At 35.2% G+C, this 22,944-nt stretch overlaps 1 protein-coding gene across 1 annotated transcript in view; it reads right to left on the bottom strand.

Annotated features, from left to right (window-relative positions):
• Nucleotides 1-22,944, bottom strand: part of LRP1B (LDL receptor related protein 1B) — a 641,138-nt gene that overhangs the window by 130,634 nt on the left and 487,560 nt on the right. Inside the window, exons 34-41 of the mRNA XM_063161579.1 lie at nt 22,268-22,393; nt 20,989-21,120; nt 17,302-17,436; nt 15,657-15,786; nt 13,094-13,220; nt 12,788-12,939; nt 12,375-12,499; nt 8,981-9,352 (exon numbers count right to left, since the gene is read on the bottom strand). Coding sequence (XP_063017649.1) covers nt 8,981-9,352; nt 12,375-12,499; nt 12,788-12,939; nt 13,094-13,220; nt 15,657-15,786; nt 17,302-17,436; nt 20,989-21,120; nt 22,268-22,393 — 1,299 coding nt within the window. The remainder of the gene's footprint in view (nt 1-8,980; nt 9,353-12,374; nt 12,500-12,787; nt 12,940-13,093; nt 13,221-15,656; nt 15,787-17,301; nt 17,437-20,988; nt 21,121-22,267; nt 22,394-22,944) is intronic.

Raw genomic sequence — 22,944 nt, 5'->3', positions numbered from 1 at the left:
TTATGAGGCCAATAATGATGTATCAGTTTTTTATATTTTTCTTGTTAATGCATTTGGCCATCTTCTGATGTCACATTTTGTGAAATACCAGTGGAGAAGTAACAATGACTTGTATTCAAGAAGAAACAACAGAAAAAATAAATGAGATGACACTCCTTAAACGGAGATGAATATGTGCAAAAATAGTTTGCCTACTTATGAAACAGAATTTATGAAACAAACACCAAGTACCTTCAGCTCATCTACAAGTAACTCAAAACATTGAAATATAGTGAAGGTTTTAGAAATCACCAGCTGAAATACAAAGATAATCAGTGCTCTCAAATATCATAACAGAGATTTCCCTTAAATTCATACGCTGAATACAAATTCAAAACTACATACAATTCCCCAAACTAAAACAAATGTTCTTAGATATATGATTTAACTACTAGGTTTCTCTGTTAAACTTAGTTTCAATGGTCCTCATGGGTCCCTTCAAACTCAGATATTCTGTGATTCTATTAAAAAATCGTTTTCCTGGTGTAACTTCTTGAATTTCTATCAATTTTTTCCTGTCCAAATCTGTCAATACATTTGAGAGCAAACTGATTACAGAACATAATCCAAAACTCTTTCTGTAGCAGACAAAAAATAATGACGTTCTTCCTGCCACAGCAAGATGTGATCAACTCAAACACGGGGACAAAAGTGCCCTTCAATACCAGATTTGTTGTTTTATGAGCAATTCCTGTACTAAAGAGGGAAACTCAATTTTCCCAGGGGTATCAGAAAGCAAAGTTTCCCCTTCTTACATCATACTGCAGTTCCATGTTTAGGCCTGTGAATGGTGACAGAAGAACGTTTCATTTCAAGTTACTGTTTATAAAATGGTAATTTCTAAATTTTTAGACAACAGCTACATGGGAGGTTATGGCATGTATGGAGACAAGCAAACATTTAGCACACAGAGGAAAAATGTGTTAATAAATTACCTAAAATAGGTAGTTTTGCAAAAAAAACCTTTGCCATACAAATTGTTTCATACATAATTGAAGTAGAAGAACTCAGAGTTAAAAAACATGCTTTTCATAAAAAAAAGTAAAAAAGAATCAGAGGAATTTAATTGCTGCAAGATAAGAAAAAAAAATTAAAAAGAAAACTAACTCCTACAAACACACACCAAATGCATTTTCTTAACTCCACCAAAAGCATTCCTTCTGAAGGATTTACAGCTGACACACTCTTTTATTTGCTAATAAACTTTTAGTTTTATCATGTCCTGTACTTATGGAATTGACAACTCAACCAATATAGAAGTGACTAATTTAATAGCTTTAGAAAACTATAAATAAGGTGGTTTTAAAGTCAAGGGCTATGATTTTGAGAGTGATACAACTTTTAGATAAATTCTTACAAAGGATGACACAAGTAACTTCGTTCTTGCTAGCATGTGGTATGAGCTGGATATGGCAGAAAAGCACTTTTTTGTTAATTTATATGTTTCTAGATTAAATTTGTTTGGTTTTTAGGTTTTTTGGGGTTTTGTTTGTGTTTTTGTTTTGGTTTTCTTGTTTTTTTGTTTAGTTGCTGATGACTCTCCAAATTCCTGTAAATCTTTTTATCTGTGATAAAACAGTGACCAAGGACAGATTTATCCTAGAAAAGGTTCTCTAGACTTTAGGCTGTTCCTTAAAACTTTTCAGTATCTTTATATTTCTAAAGACAGGACACTAGATAAGATTGATGAGCAGTGTTATATCATTACTGATTTGCATAGATATAATTTATATTTACTTATTTCATACCCCTTTAAAGAATCTTCTAGAGCACTTTTTCCTTAAATTTAATTTATCATTACATACTCAGTTACTAGAAAATACATCAGAAATATGTACTCATCCTCTCTGGTGCTACAGTTGGGGGATTTAGTCCCAAGGTTGAAAATTAGCAATTTGTTTACTCTAAGCTTCATATTTCTGCAGCATCATGTAATATTCTGAATTGGTAAAGCATAAAGAAACTGGAAATGAAAAGAATCCCATTTGTTTCGCTGACATATTGAATTAAAACACTGATGGCATTAGATGCCTACAGCACTGATTAAATTTATTCTAGCCATGAAGCAACAGTTTATGATTTTCACATGAATAGCATACTTAAATGAAAAGAACATTAATACAATATGATATTAATATACAAATACTCACATTATTCACCTGCCACTGACGTTGTGAATTAAATCAGTAATGGGGTGTATAACTGATTAAATATCTACACAAGAGAATGCAACAGCCTATGATTTACAAAGGCAATGCCAGAGTGATCACATCATTACGTTGCCAAATGCTATCTATCACTTTTACTGAAGTTAACGAAGATAGATTGCATCCCACAGATGAGATGCAGCCTATAAATATTGCCATGCTGATCTTCAGCTGACTTTCTCGGGGAACAGACAAGCAACAAATCAATAGCTGAAGAACTCAGAATACGCTCCCTTATTAATGCAACCAGAAAATAAAAATACTAAAGGGCAAAGTTTAAATTATCCAATAATAGTTGAGTTTGGTTATATATAGATATATATACACACACACAAGTTCTCCATTTACTAGATTTTTACCTCTTATGTTTTGTTTTGAAACCATCTAGAAAGTTTACAGTCAGAACTTTTCCAGTTGCACCACTGCAATTACCTTGTTCCTTTAATTTCCTATTTCAACCAGCTCCTTTTCTTTAACAAGGATGTAAAGCAAGAACAACTGTCAGCGCCATCATTTTTTTTTAACACCGAAAAGCCATCAAAGTAATAAAATTGAGCATGAACAGCACTTTGCTATCAGAACATTGGCCACGGCTTTCACGATCAGTATTCATTCTCCGGCTCAGTTCTGCAATTTCCCTTTCAGGATTCAGCCTGTGGATGGTTCCAGCAGGCTGGGCACAGGAGGGGGCCGTGGTTTCTGTCACTGTGTGTGTGTGAAGGATTCTGGTGACAGGTAACAGGTGGTCACTGTTTGATCTGGGCTGAAAGCAGAGCCTCACGAGCACCTGAGGCAAAGTGTTTATTTTCACATCTCTCACTGACTGCACAACCAGAGCTTCACATAATTCCCTCACTTTGCTCCTCGAGCACCAGAAAGCCTTTGCCAAACAATAGTTCTAAAGAAAAAACTAAGTTTATAATAAACTGCATTAACCAATTATGACATCATTCTATTTAGCCTGAGAATATAGTTTAGCATCAGAGCAGATGTAAAATCTGCTAAAATTATACCAAAAATGAGTAAATATCTCTACCATTTTTCTCTGTCTTGAAAAAATAAACCCATGTTATAAGCTATCCCACACAGAATATTTTTAAAGGCAATAAGACAGTAGGAACAAAGGCTATGGGTTCTTCAAGGTTACAAGCTTAAGTTAGCCACTACAAACATCTCCATGAATACAACCCTACTACTCAAACTTCCTGAGACAATATTGGAAAGAATGTACATTTGTTGGGAATGATATGAAGAAATATAAGACCATTCTAAGAGCAGAAAAATCCCTCACTCTTTTTGTTGCTTTCTGTTTGGTTAGTTGTTTTTTTTTTTTGGTTTTTTTTTTTTTGTGGAAAGTGTAATACTGAAATATCATATACAGCAAAACATTTGGTGTCTGCCAAAAGCATCAACAACTTTTTGAAAAAATCTATACCTACCTCCAATTTTTTCTTCCCGGACAATGGAAATAGTCTTTCTACAAATGTTCTCTGATTATTTATCAAGGAAAATCACAAGAGAGATGCAATCCTGCAGTATTCTATGCTTCATTATCTGAGATATAACTTACTCCTTTAATAAATTAAGAGATTGTCTTAGGGTCAGCATGAATAATGTAGCAAAGGACTACAAAAACTTAAGAAAATGCAGGGAACTCAACAATTTAGGCAGCCAATAGTATTTTTTATAAATGGAACCCTTCAAGGATGTTTCAACGAATCATTACTAGTTAGCAAGTGTTATGATATCGTAACTTCAATGTAGTTAAACATCCATATAAAAGAAGTTTTACAAGCAGAAAGAGATCTGGAATGGAAAGCTGACACATAAAGATGGAAGTGTTTTACTAGATTATTAAAAATCTCAACCATTTTCATGGAAGAAATGTTTTCCTAATTACAGGAGCTCTCATTATCTTTTTATGCATTGCATGTGCAGTCTAGAAAAACCCAAAACTCTTCACCCTTACCACCTTCAGAGCAATATCACAACAATCCTAATAAGCTTTCTAATAAATGTGTATAATCATACACTTTTATTGCTGCTGTTGAAAAAGAGCTATTTGAGGCATTAATGACAGAATAGCCTAGTAAAGCCCCATGATCTAATAATACTTGCTAGATCACATTACCCTTTACAAAAAGCCCAATTAAATTAAAGGGATGGTCTTCTGCAGCTTTTTCCTGACAATCCACCAAACAAAGTTTTACATTTTATGCAACTAAATGACATCTGCTGATGGAAAAAAATAGCAAATATGTACATCAATATAAATTTAAGGGCAATGTTTAGAGTTGAATAAATCACAAACCTTGTTTATTCTTCATGAACAATCTCAAGTGCAATAGACAGAAACACCTTTAAATGCAATAGGCAGGAACACCATTTCTCAGTAATGAGGTTGGGAATGCTCAGGACATCCCGAACTAAAAGATTAGTGCAATCAGCTCCCATCACAAATATATTTCAGAGTTTCACACCACAGAAACCTAAACTAAGCATGAAAAGTGCAGGAATACACATTTCCAAACGAAAATTTTAAAAAGATTACTATAAAATTAGTAAACTTCATCCACCTATAACAGCAACTCATAAATTTTATTATCTTAGTCTAGTAGAGGATATCCCTGCCCTGGAACAAGATGATCTAAAGGTCCCTTCCAACCAAAACACTCAGTGATTCTCTGATTCTCTATCATGCAGCAACATACATTAAAAAATTGCATTGACAAACCAGACACTTTGTTTTCCTCTTACAATGTTGGCATTTTAATAATAAATATTATGTTTTACTATTTAAATATCCTCGACTTATCAACAGCCTCTCACTTTCCCTCCTTTAAAAAGTGAAAAATCACTGGACCTCTATTCCAACACATGCAGTTGTCATGAATCCCATTCAGTTATGAAATGAAAAACGGCAATATTCAAGTATTTATTTTTAGCAGATTAAAAAGTTCTTTTCTGGAGAAGAAAGCTCCAAAACTAAAGGGATCCCATACAATGTACAAAATGTAATGCTCTGTAAGAGAAATGGGAACATAAATGCCTTTTTGACAGTTAAATTGGACCCATTTAGTTGGGAAGAATAGCAGCACACATTGAAACATCTTTAAAAGATTCAGACTGTAAAAAGCCTTAAAATAAATCACAGGATCTGACACTTTACGTTAGCAGTGAAAAGATTTTTGCGTTCCTTGGGCATGAGCGCCTCAGGTTCAAAACAGGAACATTTTTTTCACAAAACATTTCTTTTCTGTGCTGCGAAAGACACTACACTGGCAAAATGTCTCAGCGCCATGGTTTACACAGGCAGGAGAATAAACAGCTCACTGAGTGTATCTCATCTTAATACATTTCCCTCTTTCTCATTTGATTTTTTTGGTTTTCCTTGCCTCCACCTTTTTCCTGTAATTTTTAACTTGCTCATTTGTCTTCTGTCTACTGTTGTACCACCGTGTAAACCCATTGGAACACTGCACTGCTTTTCTAGATACACTGAGACACGCTTTGGTCAGCGAACGTAATTAATTCAAACTTCTCCCTATGATCAATAAAATAAATAAATAAAACCACTAATGGACTAGAAACTGAAACTAACTTCTAAAAAGGCTGATTGGTATAAACATAAGCTTTGAAACAGCTTAGATGAAGCAAAATATATTTTGTGGGAAATCACAGACAAGAACAAGGTTCTTGTTTCTAAAAAGTGGGAATGAGAAAGATTAATCTGACGAAGTTACTTAAGAAAAAAGAATAAAGAAAGAGAAAGCCACTTCTGATTGACAGAGAGTTTAGAGACATGAAAAAATCCCCTCAAAAAACCCCTTACATTGCACCAATAATAAAAGTGTTAGGGCATGGCACTGTGCACATCCTGGACTGGTTTACTGTTGTTGTTGTCATTGTTTCCTCCTGCTGAAGACAGGACCCCACCAGGTACAGGAATCTTGGCGAGTTTGGAATCTGTTTTTAGTGAACCAGAACAAGGTAGATAAAGTTGTTTATACGCTGTAAATCTACTTTCCCTGAGCCGAAAACGTGTTAGCTAATGGGTTGTTTATGAGTTGCAAATCTGTTCAGTGAGGTGAAAATTTGTCAGATAATGGCTTGTTTATGAATTCTAAATCAATATTCAGTGAGTCGGAACTATGTTAGATAATAGCTTGCGTATGGGTTGTAAATCTGTTTTCAGTGAACTGGAAACATGTTAGATAATGGATTGTTTCTGGGTAGTAAATCTGTTCTCAGTGAGCTAAAAACATGTTAGATAATGGGTTGCTCGTGAGTTGTAAATCTGTTTTTAGTGAGCTGGAAACCTGTTTTACCAAGAGCTCTATGAGTCTTAAGTGTTTTTAGTGTGCCGAAAAGTTCACAGATCTATTAGATTTGAGTGGCACCTCTGATATCAGGGAGGGAGAGATCCATCTGAAAATAGATCCTTTATGAGGAGATTTACATTCAGGGAATAAAAATCTGGGACAACAGAGTCTTGGATGTATCGTACACTATTTTCTCTATTAAAGTCAATTACTGAGTAAAGGTTTTCACAATTTGTAGACTTCAACTTAATGAAGCAGAAAAAGAGTGTGGAACTGATATAACCACACTAGGTATTTCCAATGGGGCTTTGAATCTCTTCCTAATAAAGAAAAACTTCCTAAAGATGCATTCTAATAATTTTCGAGGAAAAGTAGCAAAAATCAACATCAAATACATAATTTTTCAATACTTAAATGAAACATTATTACTAAAATCTCTCAGTGAGATTCCATTTAATAATTTCTAGATCACATATTCTTAATGTGGAAATAAGATAATTTTAGAATTTTATATCTTCCAGGGGGTGGAATGACTGGTGTCAACCAATCTTACCACGGCTTTTCTCCTTATAGGTGGAGGTTGAACAAATACCTCCCCTACATCAAGCAGCTTCATGAACTGTCTGCTGTTTACAGTGAGAAAAATCACGTGGTATGGAAGGCTACAAAAATAGCTGAAAAAGAATTACTCACCATAAACTGAAGGAGTTTAAAACACATGAAAGAGAGAAATAAATATATTCATGTATGTTATGTCCCTTCTCACTTACAAAGAAGCATTCCTACAAAACGCCATAGTTCATGTGTATATCCCAAGCGTGTACAGTGAAGGCTTTTACAAGGACACAAAATTTCATCTGACATTCAATTATTCAGAGTGCTGACTCTGCTAATGAAAAATGAAAGCTGGCATATTAAGCTGCAAGTAGAAACACTTCCTTACAATTTCTTAAAACTAAAATTCCCAGCTATGCTTTATGGAATGTCTTTAGCTCTTGTAGAGCAACCTATTATGAACTAACGAGAAATACTTTATTGTTCTTTTAAAAACCAATTTCTATCTGCATTAGTGCTTCACCAGTATTTATTTCTCCTCTTTGTCTGTTTTAAATGTTGAAAATTCCAGTGACTTTTCATATAATACTTTAATCTCTTATAAAACAAGAGTTAAAACAGTGCTTCCACATCCTCACTGCACATTTCTGTCTCTCGTGCAGCTAAGCTCAACTCTGAATCCCTGGGCGCTTTTCTGGGAGTAATGGGAACATCCTGACAACATTGCTTAGTTTATCTTCAACATATCTCAATAAAAATGCCATAAATTCCTCTAAGACATCCACAGGTGGGAAATCAATGGGAAAAAAAGCTCAACGCCTTGGATCATATAAAAACACAGGATGGTTTGTCCACATCTTAAGGAATAAATGCTGCATGGAACATAGGACATTTTAGAAAACAATTACTGAAATGGCAGCCTTCAAATAAACCAGCCAGTACTGAAATAAGGACAAGAGAACAAACAAGTATTTGCATCTGATAAGTGACTACAGATGAATATGGTTTGTTGCATACTTTAGAAAAAACTAAGCAGAACAGAAATGAAAGAGAATAGAAGTGTTTACAATTAACACTTTTGTCATGTATGTTTATGATGTTTATCGTTAAGGATGTATTCCTTATGCATTCACATTCAGATTTTCCTCAAATTCAGATTTTCCTATGACTAACCTGGTACCTTCCTCCACCTCATATTACAGTTGTGTCAGACGTGGTTGATAATTCATTGCCAGATATTGAGATTTTATTGAGACCTCAGATATAAAATATGGTTTGTCTAATCCTGAAGACTTTGGTGAAGATGCTGGCAGAAATTTCTTGATGATAGTTCAAAGCGTGAAGTTTCAAAGGCTGGAAGGTCTAGGCTGGAATTTGATCATCAATGAGCATAAATCCTTTCTTGGGCTTCACTTCAAGAAGGGTGAATAAACTGAACATGCTGACCAAGGTCCTAATACTTTATACTGGGAAGTGGCTACACCAGCGACTTCACCCTCACTAACCAGAAAGGTAAACAACCAAATAGTTTCACTTCCAAGCAATTCACAGTGAGGTTTTGTTTCAACAGTAAAGCTCCTAAAATCACAGTAATATAAATAAGGCATTGCCACCATCACTTCTGTTTTCTAGTAATATGCTTCACACCTCATAAGCCCATTTAAAAAGAAATTACTTTGAAGTGGTTAATGTTTAAATATATCTTACAGGGATAAGATAAAATATAAGAATTATTTATGGTAAAATTTCATTGACTTTTTTTACTCTATAAAGCCAAGTGATCACCAACTTTTCACTCGAAGCTTATTGAAATACAACAGGCATTTGGGGAATTTTTTTTTTGTTTGTTTTACTTACTTTCAATCAGCACTTTTCTGCCAGTCCAGTTGTCTTTAATAACCTGGATGTTTCCATAGTGGGCATCGCTGAAGAAGATGCGATTGGTGCCCCTTCCCTTCAGGCTGTAGTCGAAGGCCAGCGCTATCACATTTTTGAAGTACTCTGGGTTTTCGTAGGGCCTCACTGGAGAATTCAGGTTGGTCTCATCTGAAAGGTGGATGCTCTTTAGTATTGTCCTCCCCGAGTAGAGCAGGTAGCCCTCGTGCCTGAGGCAGCTGATCCCATCCTCTGCCAGGTAGCCGTGGGCGCAGGCACAGGTTCTCCGCGCGTTGCCGCGGTAAAGGCAGAGCTGGTGGCATCCGCCGTTGTTCTTGGCACACACATTGGTACCTGGGAAAGAGCACAATAAATCCTTTTATAAATAGAAATATACTTAGTTAACTTTAACAGAAATGAATTTTTATGTATTCTGGGGTTTCTCCCCTTAAGAATTATTTGGGCTATGTTCACAAGGAAAACAAAAGGTCAAAAGAGCAAATAATGCAACTTTCACAACGCCGAAAGATAATTTTTAAAAATACAATCAACGAGGAAATACAATTAATTTCCTTTTCAATTCACAACAGCACATATTTTATGAATAGAAAAAGATAAAATGGGTCATTCCTCCAAAAGCAGCTGAAGACTTACAAAATGTTTCAAATCCTTTGAGCTTTAATTTTTTTTTTAAACACTTGTTACTGGCAGAAAGTGAAATTTAGCTACAATCAGAATCCAGTACTGCTTTAAGGTATTTTCTACCAAGTTAAATATGCATGTATTGACTGGTAAAAAACTGTGTGAATCCAGTTCCCTGTTTTTAATGAAGACATTTCCCAACATTTTGTTCTAATTTAATTCAAAACCTGACTTCAAAAACCTACTCCCCGACAATTGCACACTATTAAGGAATCACTGTCAAATTAGTAAATACAACTGTTACAAGTTATATTTAAAATAACTGTAATCATCAATAATTGGGAGCTATTTGTCTTTTTTATTTTGGACTATCTATGAATTACTATTATAGCTAGTTGAGATAATTCAGTTTCTGTTTCTGACAGCCCTTTCCACCTAACAACACAGCTTTTTTAGTATAGTAATTTTCCCATTTCTGAAAATTTTCCACATAATGAAGGTGAATAAAACATTTTAATAGAATGTTTTGAGGTACAAAACTGTAATTGTTGGGAAGATGTAGTGTCTGAAAGAACTGTTGATTGAATTCTTTAACTGATATATTTCAAGCTGAAAATCCTTTCAAGATAAAAATCATAGCAAATGAGAGGTAACTTGTTCTTTAAAGAAGAAATATTTAATTTTGTTCTCCTAGGAAAAATTCCATGAGCTAGTCCACTGGAGTTATGTAAAACACGTGGAGATTCAGGTATAGACATTTTTACATTTCATTTGCTTAAAAGATACTTTAAAATTTTATTAGGCTAGAAAAGTTAATATCTGTTTGGAAGGATGAGAGGTCAAGAAGAAAAAAAAATAAAATACATTAAATAGATCCTCAAGCTTCTAAAATCTCTTGGAAAACTTCAATGCTTCCACAGTTCACCAGCTGTAAACATCTTTAAAAATGGCCAGTTCTGAAGCCAGGGCAGTCAGGGCATATCCTTGCACACCTGTAAAATCCACTGAAGGATGGGAATCTTTGCAAGTCCCACTGCAGGATGGATTCATCAGAAAGGGTAAAAGAGATGTTTGAAAAAAAAAGCATCAATCACAATCAGCACAGCTCATTGAGGTGTTGGGGGTTTTTTGTTTGGTTTTTTTTTTTTTTTTTTTTTTTTTTTGCTTGGGGGGGTTGTTGGAATAACAAAAGTCAGCAAACTATTTAATTATTTAATTACATTGGATTTTTTCAAACACTTAACTGCTTCTAGTTCAATAAATTAAAAAAAAAAATTATGTATATGTATATAATAGTGTGAGATAGAAAAACATTCCAAAACCATTTTTCACCTGTTTTTTCCCTTTTGTCCTTCTGGCTCACTGACATCCCCTCCCAATGACATTAACCATTTGTACCCTAGTAAAATTTGAAAAATGTATTAAAAAATCATTCAAGTACTAGCATCAGTAGATTTCTAGCCTCAGTAACCATTTCTCCTGTTCCTTATGTGATCAAGTCTATAAATCCATCAATAAAAAATACACATAAAGAAGCATTGTTTTATCCCACTGTTCTATTTTCCTAATTCTATAATATAAAGCCCTTCCAAGCCAGCAGACATTAAAAATTTCTAGCCTAGTTAAAAGAAATGGATTTTGGTGTGGATTTATTCTTATTCACAAAATATGAAATTGCATGCAGAAATCCATAGTAAAATTATTATGCATATATGTTTACAAATTATTTTTTCTCAAAAATATTTACTTTTTTTAAAGTGATTTATTAATTAGTAAATATGTTTCCTTTCAAAATGCAGATTTTTTAATATGTATATATTTATTTAATATATATAATGTAGTTATTTGGAGAGATTTAAGTATAAGACACAGAATCTTTGGATGCATAATGCTGCATAACACTGTAAATATCTTTGTATTAAAAACTTTATATATAATGCTGTTAACGTTATTTTTTTACTCTCTTTTGAGTATATTTCTAGAAAAAACTGCTACTGGGTAATCCAGAAAAAATTTTCTGAGGAAATCATCATAATTTTTGGTAGACATCTAACAAATTTTTCTCAGTAGAACAAGTTTTTCAAGGTCTTGTCAAAACCAGAATTTTAGAAGTAAAAAGATGGTTAAATAGAAAGAATATTCTTAGGTAGTGGAGAATAAAGTTTAACCATCAGAACCATAAATCACAGAGAGTCTATAACAACTTTTGTCTCTTGAGTTTGTTAAACTAATTGAATAACAAGGAAATCTGATTATTTACAAGGTCTCTTTCCACAGAAAGAGCAAAGGAAAAAAAAAAAAAAAGAGACTCAAACCAGGTAATGTCAGCAAATAAATATTGAGACACAGAGGATAGGAATTTTTAATAAGAAAAAAATCTGGTTTGCTTTCCAATAGAAATCTGAATCTCCTGAAATTACTGCTCTGTAAAGCATAGGTCAAGGTCTCCTAGTCCTAAGACTGTCTTTTAAGTAAAACAAAACAAAAGTCATCAAACCTGGAATGATAGGAAGTGTTTTGGCTTTAGGTTTTCTTTTTGAAACACCCAAGAATTTTAGTAGTATTTGTACTATATGTTTTCTTTAGTACATTAATTTTAGTTTAAAAAAAAATACTTCAAGAGTAAAAAGTGGTGATAAAATCATTGATTACTTAATTTTTGGTATGCTTTAATATACAGAAAAAGTAGCAGGTGATATTAAAACAATCAATAGCATCCTTAAGAACAGCCAACCTTTCTCTCGTGCTCTATTAAAGACTTTCACTTCCTTCAGGTTTATCCCAAGGCCAGTCCTCATGGTCACAGCATCCGTGGCCTCATTCTTGTGGCCTCTTCTAATAGAGCCATTTGCATGTGCTCTGCCAAAAAAGTTGAAGATGTCTCATCAACAATCCTCAACTAATTCACACCGAACAAATGACTGAGGAGCAGTGGAGCGTTCCCCTAACAGGAGGTGGAGAAGCCTGCTCTCATCTACGGCACTGAGGCACTTTTCATCTTTCAGAACTCCCTCTCCTTGGAAACGGCGCGGGATTCCGCGATCCCGCCTGCGACCTTGCTAAGGAACGGCTAATCCTACAAAGGTGAGGCACCTGGCACCCAAACAACGTTTTGAGATTTAAAATACTTATGAAAAAATAAATTACCTGTCAGACCAGTAGATGTAAGCTCCGAAAACAGCAACTGAAAACATATCCACATTGCTCCCTGACAGCACAATCTCCCGACTCCCTCCACTCTCAAGGTCAATCCTTTCTATCTTGTCGGTACGAGCATCACACCAATACAATTTATTTTCCTAAAGATTAATTTCAAAGGAAACGTCAACAGGCTTGTCCAAGTATTTAATTAAGAGTTATTAAGATTACATCAAGGTGGAACGCCAGCTGGCTTTAATGAAACATAACAAATACTGCATGTTTTAAGATATGCTGGAAGACAGAGGAACCAACCTCATAATCGATGGAAATCCCATTAGGCCATGCAATCCCCAGGCTCACAAGGACAACCTTCTCAGAGCCATCCAAGTGTGCTCTGCCTATGCAAGGGCTCTGTCCCCACTCTGTCCAAAATAAATACCTAGAATGTTGTAGAAATAACCAATTAAAATTGCAAGCAAAATGAACTATTACCATTAAATGGATATCAAAAAATACCATATGGTGGGATATCAAAAAATACCGGATGGTGCTCATGCTTCTAAATAATCTTAAGAAGGTAAATGTATCATAATACTTGCTTATTGGACACTTTGTTAAGATATTGTTTTCAAATTATATATATATATATACATGAGGAAATTCTTAAAACTGTATTCCACGACTCCATATGCAATTCTATTCCATAAAGAATTCAGCTTTGTGCTTGGAAAAAAAAAAAAGGCAAGTTAATAAAATAAAAATAAATTCTGGAACAGAGGCTCTTGCATCTAATCACTAACAAATGCTGGGATAATACAAGGGATACCTAATTTTAAAATGTTTTAGATATGAAGTAGTGAGAAATCTTGTGGGAAATGGTAGAGAAATTAGACCACCTTATTTGAGAAGAAAATATTTTTCAAATTCTGCCAACTGCATCATGGGAACAATCTGAATCTTACTTATCTAATCTCATGTTTCTGTATACTTACTACCACAGTTGCATGTTTAATCTGGAAGAAGATTCTTGGTCAAACTTGTACCTTGATAAACTTCTCTGTCTGTTGCAAAATGGAGCCAAAAATCTACACAGAGCACTTCCTTTATGAACAGTAACCTTAAAGACTACAAAATCTTCTGGGCATTACTCAACAGTTCTCCCCTGTGTCTGGGGACATCATTACACCACTCTGAGGTTAAGCAGCTGTATTTGACTAGATGACTGCAGATATGTGAAATAATGAGGGATAATAATGTGATAAGGGTGAAAAAAATATGAATTCTATAATTTGCTCATCAAGTTCAGCTTCTGAAACAGCCCACTTTGGCTCTCATTGTAGAGCTTTCTGGCTCCAGGAAAAATGAATCTGTTCTCATATCTCTTGATATAATAAACAATACCATTTATACTAATTAAAAAAAAACCTCATGTGGACTAGGAAACAGAACAGCAATGTGAGTTAAATTAAAAATATGTTGAGGAATGCCAAAATAGGCAGTATTAATCAGCTGAGTTTTAACAATCACCACATAAGTTTAATGCAATTTTAACCAGATCATTAACAGCACTGCTAAACAACTAAAATTGCTTTCAGGCTTCTGGTCAGAGGTCAGAGAGTTATTTGAGACTTTCTAAATAGGTATGAACTAAATGTTGACCACAGGAAAGCAGACATTCATTATACCCAAATATTCCTTAAACCAAGCCATAATTAGCAGGTTAAATAAATCTAAAATTCTCCAAAGAAAAGCATAAACAGCTGCCAAAAAATATTATATTAATAAATATACTTGATGAGGGACAAAGTCACCCTTTTGTAGGACTACACGTTCCTCACTTTTTCCTCAGTGACAATAAATAATGTCACCAAGCAGCTGAATGCTGCCTGCTTCCCATCTTGGCATAACTGGCAGATTCAACGAGCTCTAATAACTGCTATTTTCTTCTCTATTCTTACAGCTGTCAACTCCAGCTTCCAGACAAATGCAGAATGTGAAGTCAGGCCAAGGGGAGGGAAGAACACCTTTGAAAGTTTTACCTCAAAAAGGGGAAGAGATTTAACAATAATGCAAAGGGTAAAAAGACCTTAATCTTGGCACAGAAAGGCAGCCCTGTGCTTTCCTAGCAAAATGGTGCTGTGCTCCTCGTGGAGGAACTGAGTGGAGACATCTCAGTTATCACAATATTATAGAACAAATGAAGATTTCCTTCCTTTGTAGAAGGCACACCGTTCTACCAGACGCATAAAACAGTAGTCTGTGGTCCTCTAATTTTCCTTAAGTATCCTAAACAACCCCTGTGTGTGGGGGTCCCAGAAAATATATGTGTCTCCATCCATGCCATGGGCAGGGACACCTTCCACTAGGCCAGGTCACTCAGAGCCCCATCCAGCCTGGCCTGGAACAACTCCAGGGATGAGGATTCCACAAGGAGTTCTGGAAGCAGAAGGGGATGGTACATTCCCTATTTCTGTCAATGCTGCACGGTAGTCCCTGCCCTCAAAAATCACCTGGGTGAATACAGATGTCACTTTTGCCAGCTGTTACTCTCCAATCCACAACCTTCATCTCATGTGACTTTCAGCTACCCTGGCCGCTCTCCCTGGTTGCTGCACTGGGATGTTACATGATCCTGGAGTTTATAACTACCAAGGATTGCACTGCTCTTGGATTTCATCATGAAATCCTTCATCAGCTGACATGACTTCCTTGGATTTGTTGGGCACTTCAAATTGAAACGTTTCCAAGCAATGCCTAACTTTCTGGTAGAATGGCTTCCTCAGAAAACTAAAACCACTTTGCAGAGAGCTTGCAGCATGTCATGACTACAGAGAGCAGGGCAAGAGCCCTGTGTACATTAGGAATAACATGTTACCCTTTCTCTGGGTGTACCGCAATAGAGCGTGGCTGGTCCAGCCCCTGGGAGATCACCACGTAGCGGAAGGAGCCGTTCAGCCGTGCCACCTCGATCAGGTTGAAGCCGTGGTCTGTCCAGTATATGTTACCTGGAAAAAATACCCTGAAGTCACTGCTTGAAGGAAAGAAGACTTGAAAACTACTACTTAAATCGTGGGATTTTAGCTAGTCAGAGTGACCCTGAGATGCATTAGAAAATCTGTTTTCCAGCTCAGCGGTCGAAGAAGGAGTCAGGGCTCTTCAGTTCTCATTCTCAAGGTTGTTTATTATATCTTATCTATAAAATTCTTTCTCCTGTCCTGCTGAGGTCCGTCCAGCAGGACAGTCAGAGGCACTCTGCCTGCCCCTGGGGCGGCGTTATCTTTTTATACTAAAAACTAGGTGTACAATATTTACAATTACTTTCCAATACCTACCACCTATGTTAGACAGTGAGCTTCGACTCAAAACCAATCCAAAAGTGCCACCATCACAGCAGAAGGTGGAGGCCAAGAAGAAGAAGGACAAAGGCTGGAAACGCCCAGATTCCTCCATCTTGCCCCCTGAACCCCCATTCTAAAAAGCCCAAAAAACCTATTTTTCACCCCATGACAGACTAATTGTTTTTGTACTTAAAATTTTGTGGCTTGCAGATCCTCATATAAGGTTGGTAACTTGCTCCATGGGTCATAATCAAAACCACAGGTGTCTTGAGCTCTGTGCCAGGATCTCTGAGACCCCTGGCAGGGGTCCTGGCAATCCAGGACAGCCAGAGGGATGTCCGGAATTCCAACACTTAAACAGACTACTTCTGTTTAAGTCAGAACCAGAAACTAACTGCTATATTTTCATTTGCATAAGTTTTATATTTGTAATTTATAGTATTAGCCAGCCTTTTCATGGCATAAACTGGTATTGAAACTGTTCATCTAGGAAGTACCATCCTACATATATATAATTTTTTATATGTCATATATATATAATTTTTATATATGTCATATATATATAATTATACATATATATATATTAAATTATTTTCCAGACATTTATGATACTAGACATTAGAGCTGAAAGGAATCAAAGCTATTTAACCTTGGGCTGAGGAGGCAAGCCTCAGAAATGATACTCTCAGAAATGATGACACGTGTTGCAGTAAGGTAGAAAAATCATAGAGAAAGGGTTCATAAAATCAAGCCTGCTCTCCTGGAATCAGTGGCTGGCCTTGTGAAAGCTAGCATTTTGCAAGTTCCCATCTGAAAGCAATCCTGTTGTGAGCAACTCATTAGTATAACAATCTATTCCTGGGTAAAAAACAGTTTGCACGTGTATAAACATGTTTTTGCACCCTTAGACAGAAAAATGGAAACTACCTTTCACAAACAACTTCCAGGCACATATAGAAGAGAGTTTGAGTGACCAATCAATACAGAGTAACAGCTTGTTACTAAGCAAAAGTAATTGGCAAAAAAACTACCAACCAACTGGAGTCCCACACAAGGTCTGTGAACCTGTGTAAAAAGGAGTCATGTGAATATATTTATGAGGCTTTTTCCACCATGTAGAAAATGGAGTCCTGTGTGATTTATTCTCCACGCAGACACATCCTGGAGCAGGCTCAGACCTACCTGCTATCCAGTCCACTGCAATGCCTTCAACTCTCCCCAGACCATTTGTGACAATGTCTTCTTTCCAGGTTTGGTCTCGCTTAGCTCTGCTGATCTTGTTGAAACCCATGTCTGTCCAATAGATTGTATCATTTCCTATAAAACACGTGCCCAATGATTCTCAGATTATTTCACTTTCTTCAGTCCAAGTTGCTGCATTAGCAACTGTAAATATTGCCACTTATACCTTTAACATGTATTAGGTATCAAAATTATCAGCATTAATTCCTCATTCCTCTGCCTTTTCTTGAATTTTGTTTAAAATCATTCTGTCAGGCTTCTAGGTTGTTTAGTACAGCACATGTAGCACAATAGGGCTATGACAGGAAGCGACTACCTCTGTTAGAAATCACAATAAATATGCTGTCTTTACCTTTTCCCTAATGGAAGAAATGCTTCAAAAACATAGCATTTTGTTTGCCACCACTCCAAAATATTCAGGAGTCTGAAAAGCTACAGTGTAAAACTGCTTATACAGACTTTTCCTTCAGTAATCAGACACATTGAATTTTAACAGTGTAAGGGAAAAAAATTAACTGGGGAAATAAAAAGTGACATTTGACAGTGATATGCTGACAAAAGAATAAAAAAATATATTCCATCCACAAGTCAGTTTTTATTTTAAATGTCCTGACAAGCTTCCACTAGCAGTCTTTTTGTTTGGTGTTTCAAGACATCTCAGCTGTCTTTCCAGCTTTTCTGCTGCAGTGATTGTCCATAAAGTGGAAAAAAGGGACGACTTGACCATTTAAACTCAACAGCCAGATGGAGAATTTGAAGTGGCTCAAGCACAGAAATAAACTCTCTTCTGTGGCACATAATAATCTCAAAAAAGAGGTGGGGCAAATGAAGTGAGAACGTCCCTCGAGCAGAATTGTCTCTATTTTCATTGACAGTGTTCTGTAAATAAGCTGCAAACAACATTCTGTTTGTAAAGTAATGAGCTGATGACCTCCTGAGTGAGATGTTTTGCAAAGAGATATTAAATAGTATTTGTTCCTTCATTATTTTTCTCATACATTGTAAATCTTCTTTTAATTCCATAATAGTGTGAGTGCATGTATAGACTATATATTTCTAGTAAAGTGTAGAGATTTGACCTATATAAATAAATATAAATAATTCATATCTACATATCTACACATGTATCTATATATATATGTATGTGTGTGTGAATATTTGTGTAGATTGATAGATATATTTATAAAAAAGGACAATTATTTGTGACCAAACAATATTGGTATGCTCAAGAATCTGACCCCACCTCCAATTAAACAAATGGCAATTCTGACTTTGAGTAGTCAAAACAAATATGAGAATCGTGCATTTTTCTATTTATTCACTAATTAGAATTTAGTTAGAAGCATCAAAACACAGGGAGAAAAAGGGTGTATGCATCTTCTAGATTGTTAATCTCTGCAAAAACATTGTCATTAGACTTTTAATTATGATATGCTATACTACTAGCATATGTAAATATTTTATCCACTTTGCATACCTAAATTACTGAGATAACAGCAAAATCTGGGAATCCTTCATGATTAAGAGTGAAATGAAAGCACCACTCACTAAATGGAAAACAAACAAAAAAAAAAAAGAAGAAATCTGAAACTACCTCCACTTTCATTCTGTGTTACATTTGATATACGTAGGTTTTAGAAATGAATTTATACAATTGAATGTAAGGTATCAAAATGAGAAAAACAGATGTTTTGGAAGCTGAAATGCAGTTGAAAGCTGTAACATTTTTATAACACACTATCCCCTTGTGATTTCCCTGCTGCACACCATTTACATTTATCTTTGCAATGCATTTATCACTGCCAATTCTAGTCATGTTCCCTGTGCTGTGACTACATCAAGCCAAGTGGGAGAACCTCAATTTCATTCAGCCTCAAATTTCATTTTTTCCAAAAAGACAAAAATCTCACTCTTCCAAAATATTAATTTGATACTTATTAGTTAAGTCCACATAAACCTTTCTAAAGTAGGAGCTAACATATCATATGACTATTGTAAAAAAAAAGAAAAATAAATCCCAAACCAAAAAATGAGATGCAAAATAGCTAATAAAACCAATAAAAGTCAATACAATAATGTTATTTTAAATTGAAAAGGACAAATTTTAATCTTCTGTGTTAGATGCAACAATTTTGTAAAGTTTTCCTAATTTAAATTTAAAAAAAAAATTAAAATCCCTAGAAAACCCTATTGCATTTTCTTAGAAGTCTCTGAAATGAATAAAGTGGTGTGGCCACCACTTCTCTCTCTTCTCTCCTGTGTCTTTCCAGGAATAGATTAAATCTCTTTAACAGAGTCTTTTCCACCTCAGGTATGTGTACAAAGGTTCTGGCTTTTAAGTGATTTTTATGTCTCTGGAGACTATAACTGAGCTATACCCATGATGTGAGAAAAGCTCTGAACATCAGCTGCCACTGATTTGAAAGTAAAATATCCAACTATTAATGCTGCAAAATGTTGAGAGAACTGGAAATTTTGCTACTCAGAGATGCAAGGGCATCAGTGAAGAAGCAGGTCAAAAAAAAGTGAAGATCTAATGAATTTAACTTCCAACCTGATAAAATAAATTCGGTGATATTTGTGTGATGAAGTAGTCCAACAGAGCCAACAGAAATAGGTCTGATTTCAATACCAAGACAAATATTAACATACAATTAAGAAAAAAAAAATTTGGATCTCTAAATGCTGAATTCCCAGGCAGAATCCATGTCAAAATAAAAAACAATGGAGTATGGCAAAATAATTGTATGCTGCAGGAGGGTAATGTCTGGATTTATATAATATAGGTAACTTAAGATTTTATTTCAAGACTGCCAGTTTGGAAACTCAATAGGCAACAAAATGAGTATGGAAGGAAGGCTGATGGCAGAAAAATACAGAGACACAGGATATTTTTCAGGTCACTACTTGGTCACAGATTATTTATTTTTCAAAAACTAGTCAAAACTTGCTAACATGTTTGAAGATATCCAAACACCACCATCGTCCAGTCACTTTTAGAATCTGATCTTTAATTTTTTCCCACCTTCTTTCACATGCATGCAGAACTGAAACCTCCTAATTTCGTAGGAAGCTTGTGAGGCTGTGTAAATGAAAAATTATTTCTGTATATACATTGGAAAGTATGCAGTGTACTCCAGGTGGAAATGCTCCTTCAGGCTTTCAGAGCTCCTTCCAGAAGGAAGGGACAGATCCAGGCTTGGCTTGCGCCCTGCAGGAATGTGGCTGAGCTGGACAGGGAGAAAACCATCCCAGGCAGCTGTCAAAGCCACCTGTGAGGTACTGCACCACCCAGCACTAAGGAAATTCCATGGAAACACAGAGTGTCATAGCAGGAACAAGCCTTTTCACACTTTCTCTAAAACCACCAGTTTCCTACTCAAGTTCTCAGTGATGACCCTGCCAAAAGAGAGCAGCTGCTGCCGCCAGAGCAATTGGCTGTAGACAATATTTCCTATTTACTGTAAATATTAAAGGTAGAGTTTAACTCTGTAACGTGATCCATTTCCAATTCCTTTAAACACAGCTGTAATTTCTTAGAAGGTTTGAGAACAAGGGGTTATTTCATTTATGAGAAGAATTTATGATTTTAACCATACATACAATAAATTATATATCATATTTTACCTGCATGGAAGTCTATGCCCACAGCAAATGAAGCCCCAGATATAGGCATTAAAGCATCCATTTTATCATTTGGATCAAGAGGAATTCCTCTAATTCCCTCATGGACAGAGTACATGAGAAATGATTCAATACCTAAGGGAAAGATAAACCAGCCAATGAGAGCAAAGAGAAAACTCCAAATAACCAAGACTAGAGGAGATAACATACATTAAACATGATTTTCCACAAGTGCTCCACAGTTTTGCAGAGGGACAACTCCAGATCTTTGAAAAGATATCCATGAGTCATTATAGTGAGTTTCTAATTAAATTAAAAATGTTGTTTCATCAAGAGAAGAGAATCACTGTCCATGCCAAACACCACCTTATAATCAGGTAATTCATTCAATTAATTCAATTTCAGCAGAAATAAAAATTAAAGTTTAAGAAAAAAAATGGTTCAAATTACGAGACATTTAAGAATATTTTCAGTACACATCTGAGCTTTGTGGATGTATTCAGCAAGAGATAATTTTAAAGAGTTTGTGGAAAACAGGAAAGTAAATTTTCTTTTGAGGTACAGGTTTCACCTCACTTCAGTTATGTACATTTCTTTTACAGAGAGAGAGAATTACATAGATTTCGTGATGCATTTTAAATGTCTACTTTTGTGTTAGATTAATCAAATTCCAAGTGCACCTATTAAGTAGGAATGAATTCTACTGTGTAGACTTCTTCTTACACAGTAATTCTCAGGAATTACTTAGTCCTAATTAATAGTCATAAATTATATTGAATTTATAAAGCTATAAGACGCCTTGACCATAAAGTTGTTTTGCATTATTCAGGCAAAGAGTAAGAATTTGGCTGTGAGCTATGTTCTGACTTCTACCAACTTAAAAAAGAAAAAGATCTAAGGAAAAAAATTGGTTTTATTTTATAGTAAGAGCATTACAATAGGAGGAGATACCCAACCATTCAGATATTTGTAGTCTGTAATTTAAAGATAAGTTATATGACCTTGAACAAATATTTATAAATGATGGTTCATATGGTCTGCTTTTCTGTCTATATAAAAAAAAAATCAAAGTTACCACAGAACTATTCATTTTTTTGAATAATTTAATGAAAAGCTAAATTTAATTCTGCCCTGACCACTACAGACTTTTCTCTGTTACTGTTCAAATCAAGCATATTAAGTGTAGTTATTCAACTAAAAATGACTGAATTAAGTTTATTTACTCATTGCAATGTTCCCCTGGAATTTAAATTGGTTAAAACAGATGCTGCAGCCATTCTACCTTTGCAGGCCATGCGGTTCTTTTGGAGGTTGTAGCCCACAGTGCACACACAAGTTCTGGTGGTTTCTGACGTTGGCAAACAGAGCTGGGAGCATCCCCCATTGTTTAACTGGCAGGAATTGCTGCCTATGACATGACAGGAGAGAAACCAAAACTTGAGCAATGCAACCCTGGCTAAAAAGTAAGTGTTGTTGGCGATATATTATTATTATTTCCAATTTTTTTGGTCAGATAACTGATTTGAAAAATTGAGATATGCATAAAATTTCATCAATTCATATACCTTTCCATGCTTCACTCATGCATTCACTCCTGCACGTCCATGCAGAATTTCAACCCCACATTTCCCCCCCAGAACATAAATAATTCTATTTTCTGAAAAATCTGCCCATTTTAAAGTTAAAGCATATAAAAAACCTGAACATTGTATGTTGAGTTAATGATGAAATCTCACTGACATTAGTGTGTCTTGATCTAGACCAGGAACAAATCATTGGCTATATACTATTCATTCATCAAATATTATATTAGTCTTGTTATCTTCATGAATGAGCCATTTTTAGTATATTTAAGACATACTCTAGTCTTAGAGTATATATAATACATACTCTAGTCTTTATATTTAATATACTCCAGTCTTTAGTATATTTAAGACATACTCTCTCAAATCCATGCTC

The sequence above is a fragment of the Melospiza melodia genome, chromosome 8, assembly GCF_035770615.1.
Source record: "Melospiza melodia melodia isolate bMelMel2 chromosome 8, bMelMel2.pri, whole genome shotgun sequence".
Classification (NCBI taxonomy): Eukaryota; Metazoa; Chordata; class Aves; order Passeriformes; family Passerellidae; genus Melospiza; species Melospiza melodia.
The sequence above is the reverse complement of the archived record's forward strand: the minus strand, read 5'-3'. Positions and strand labels throughout refer to the sequence as shown.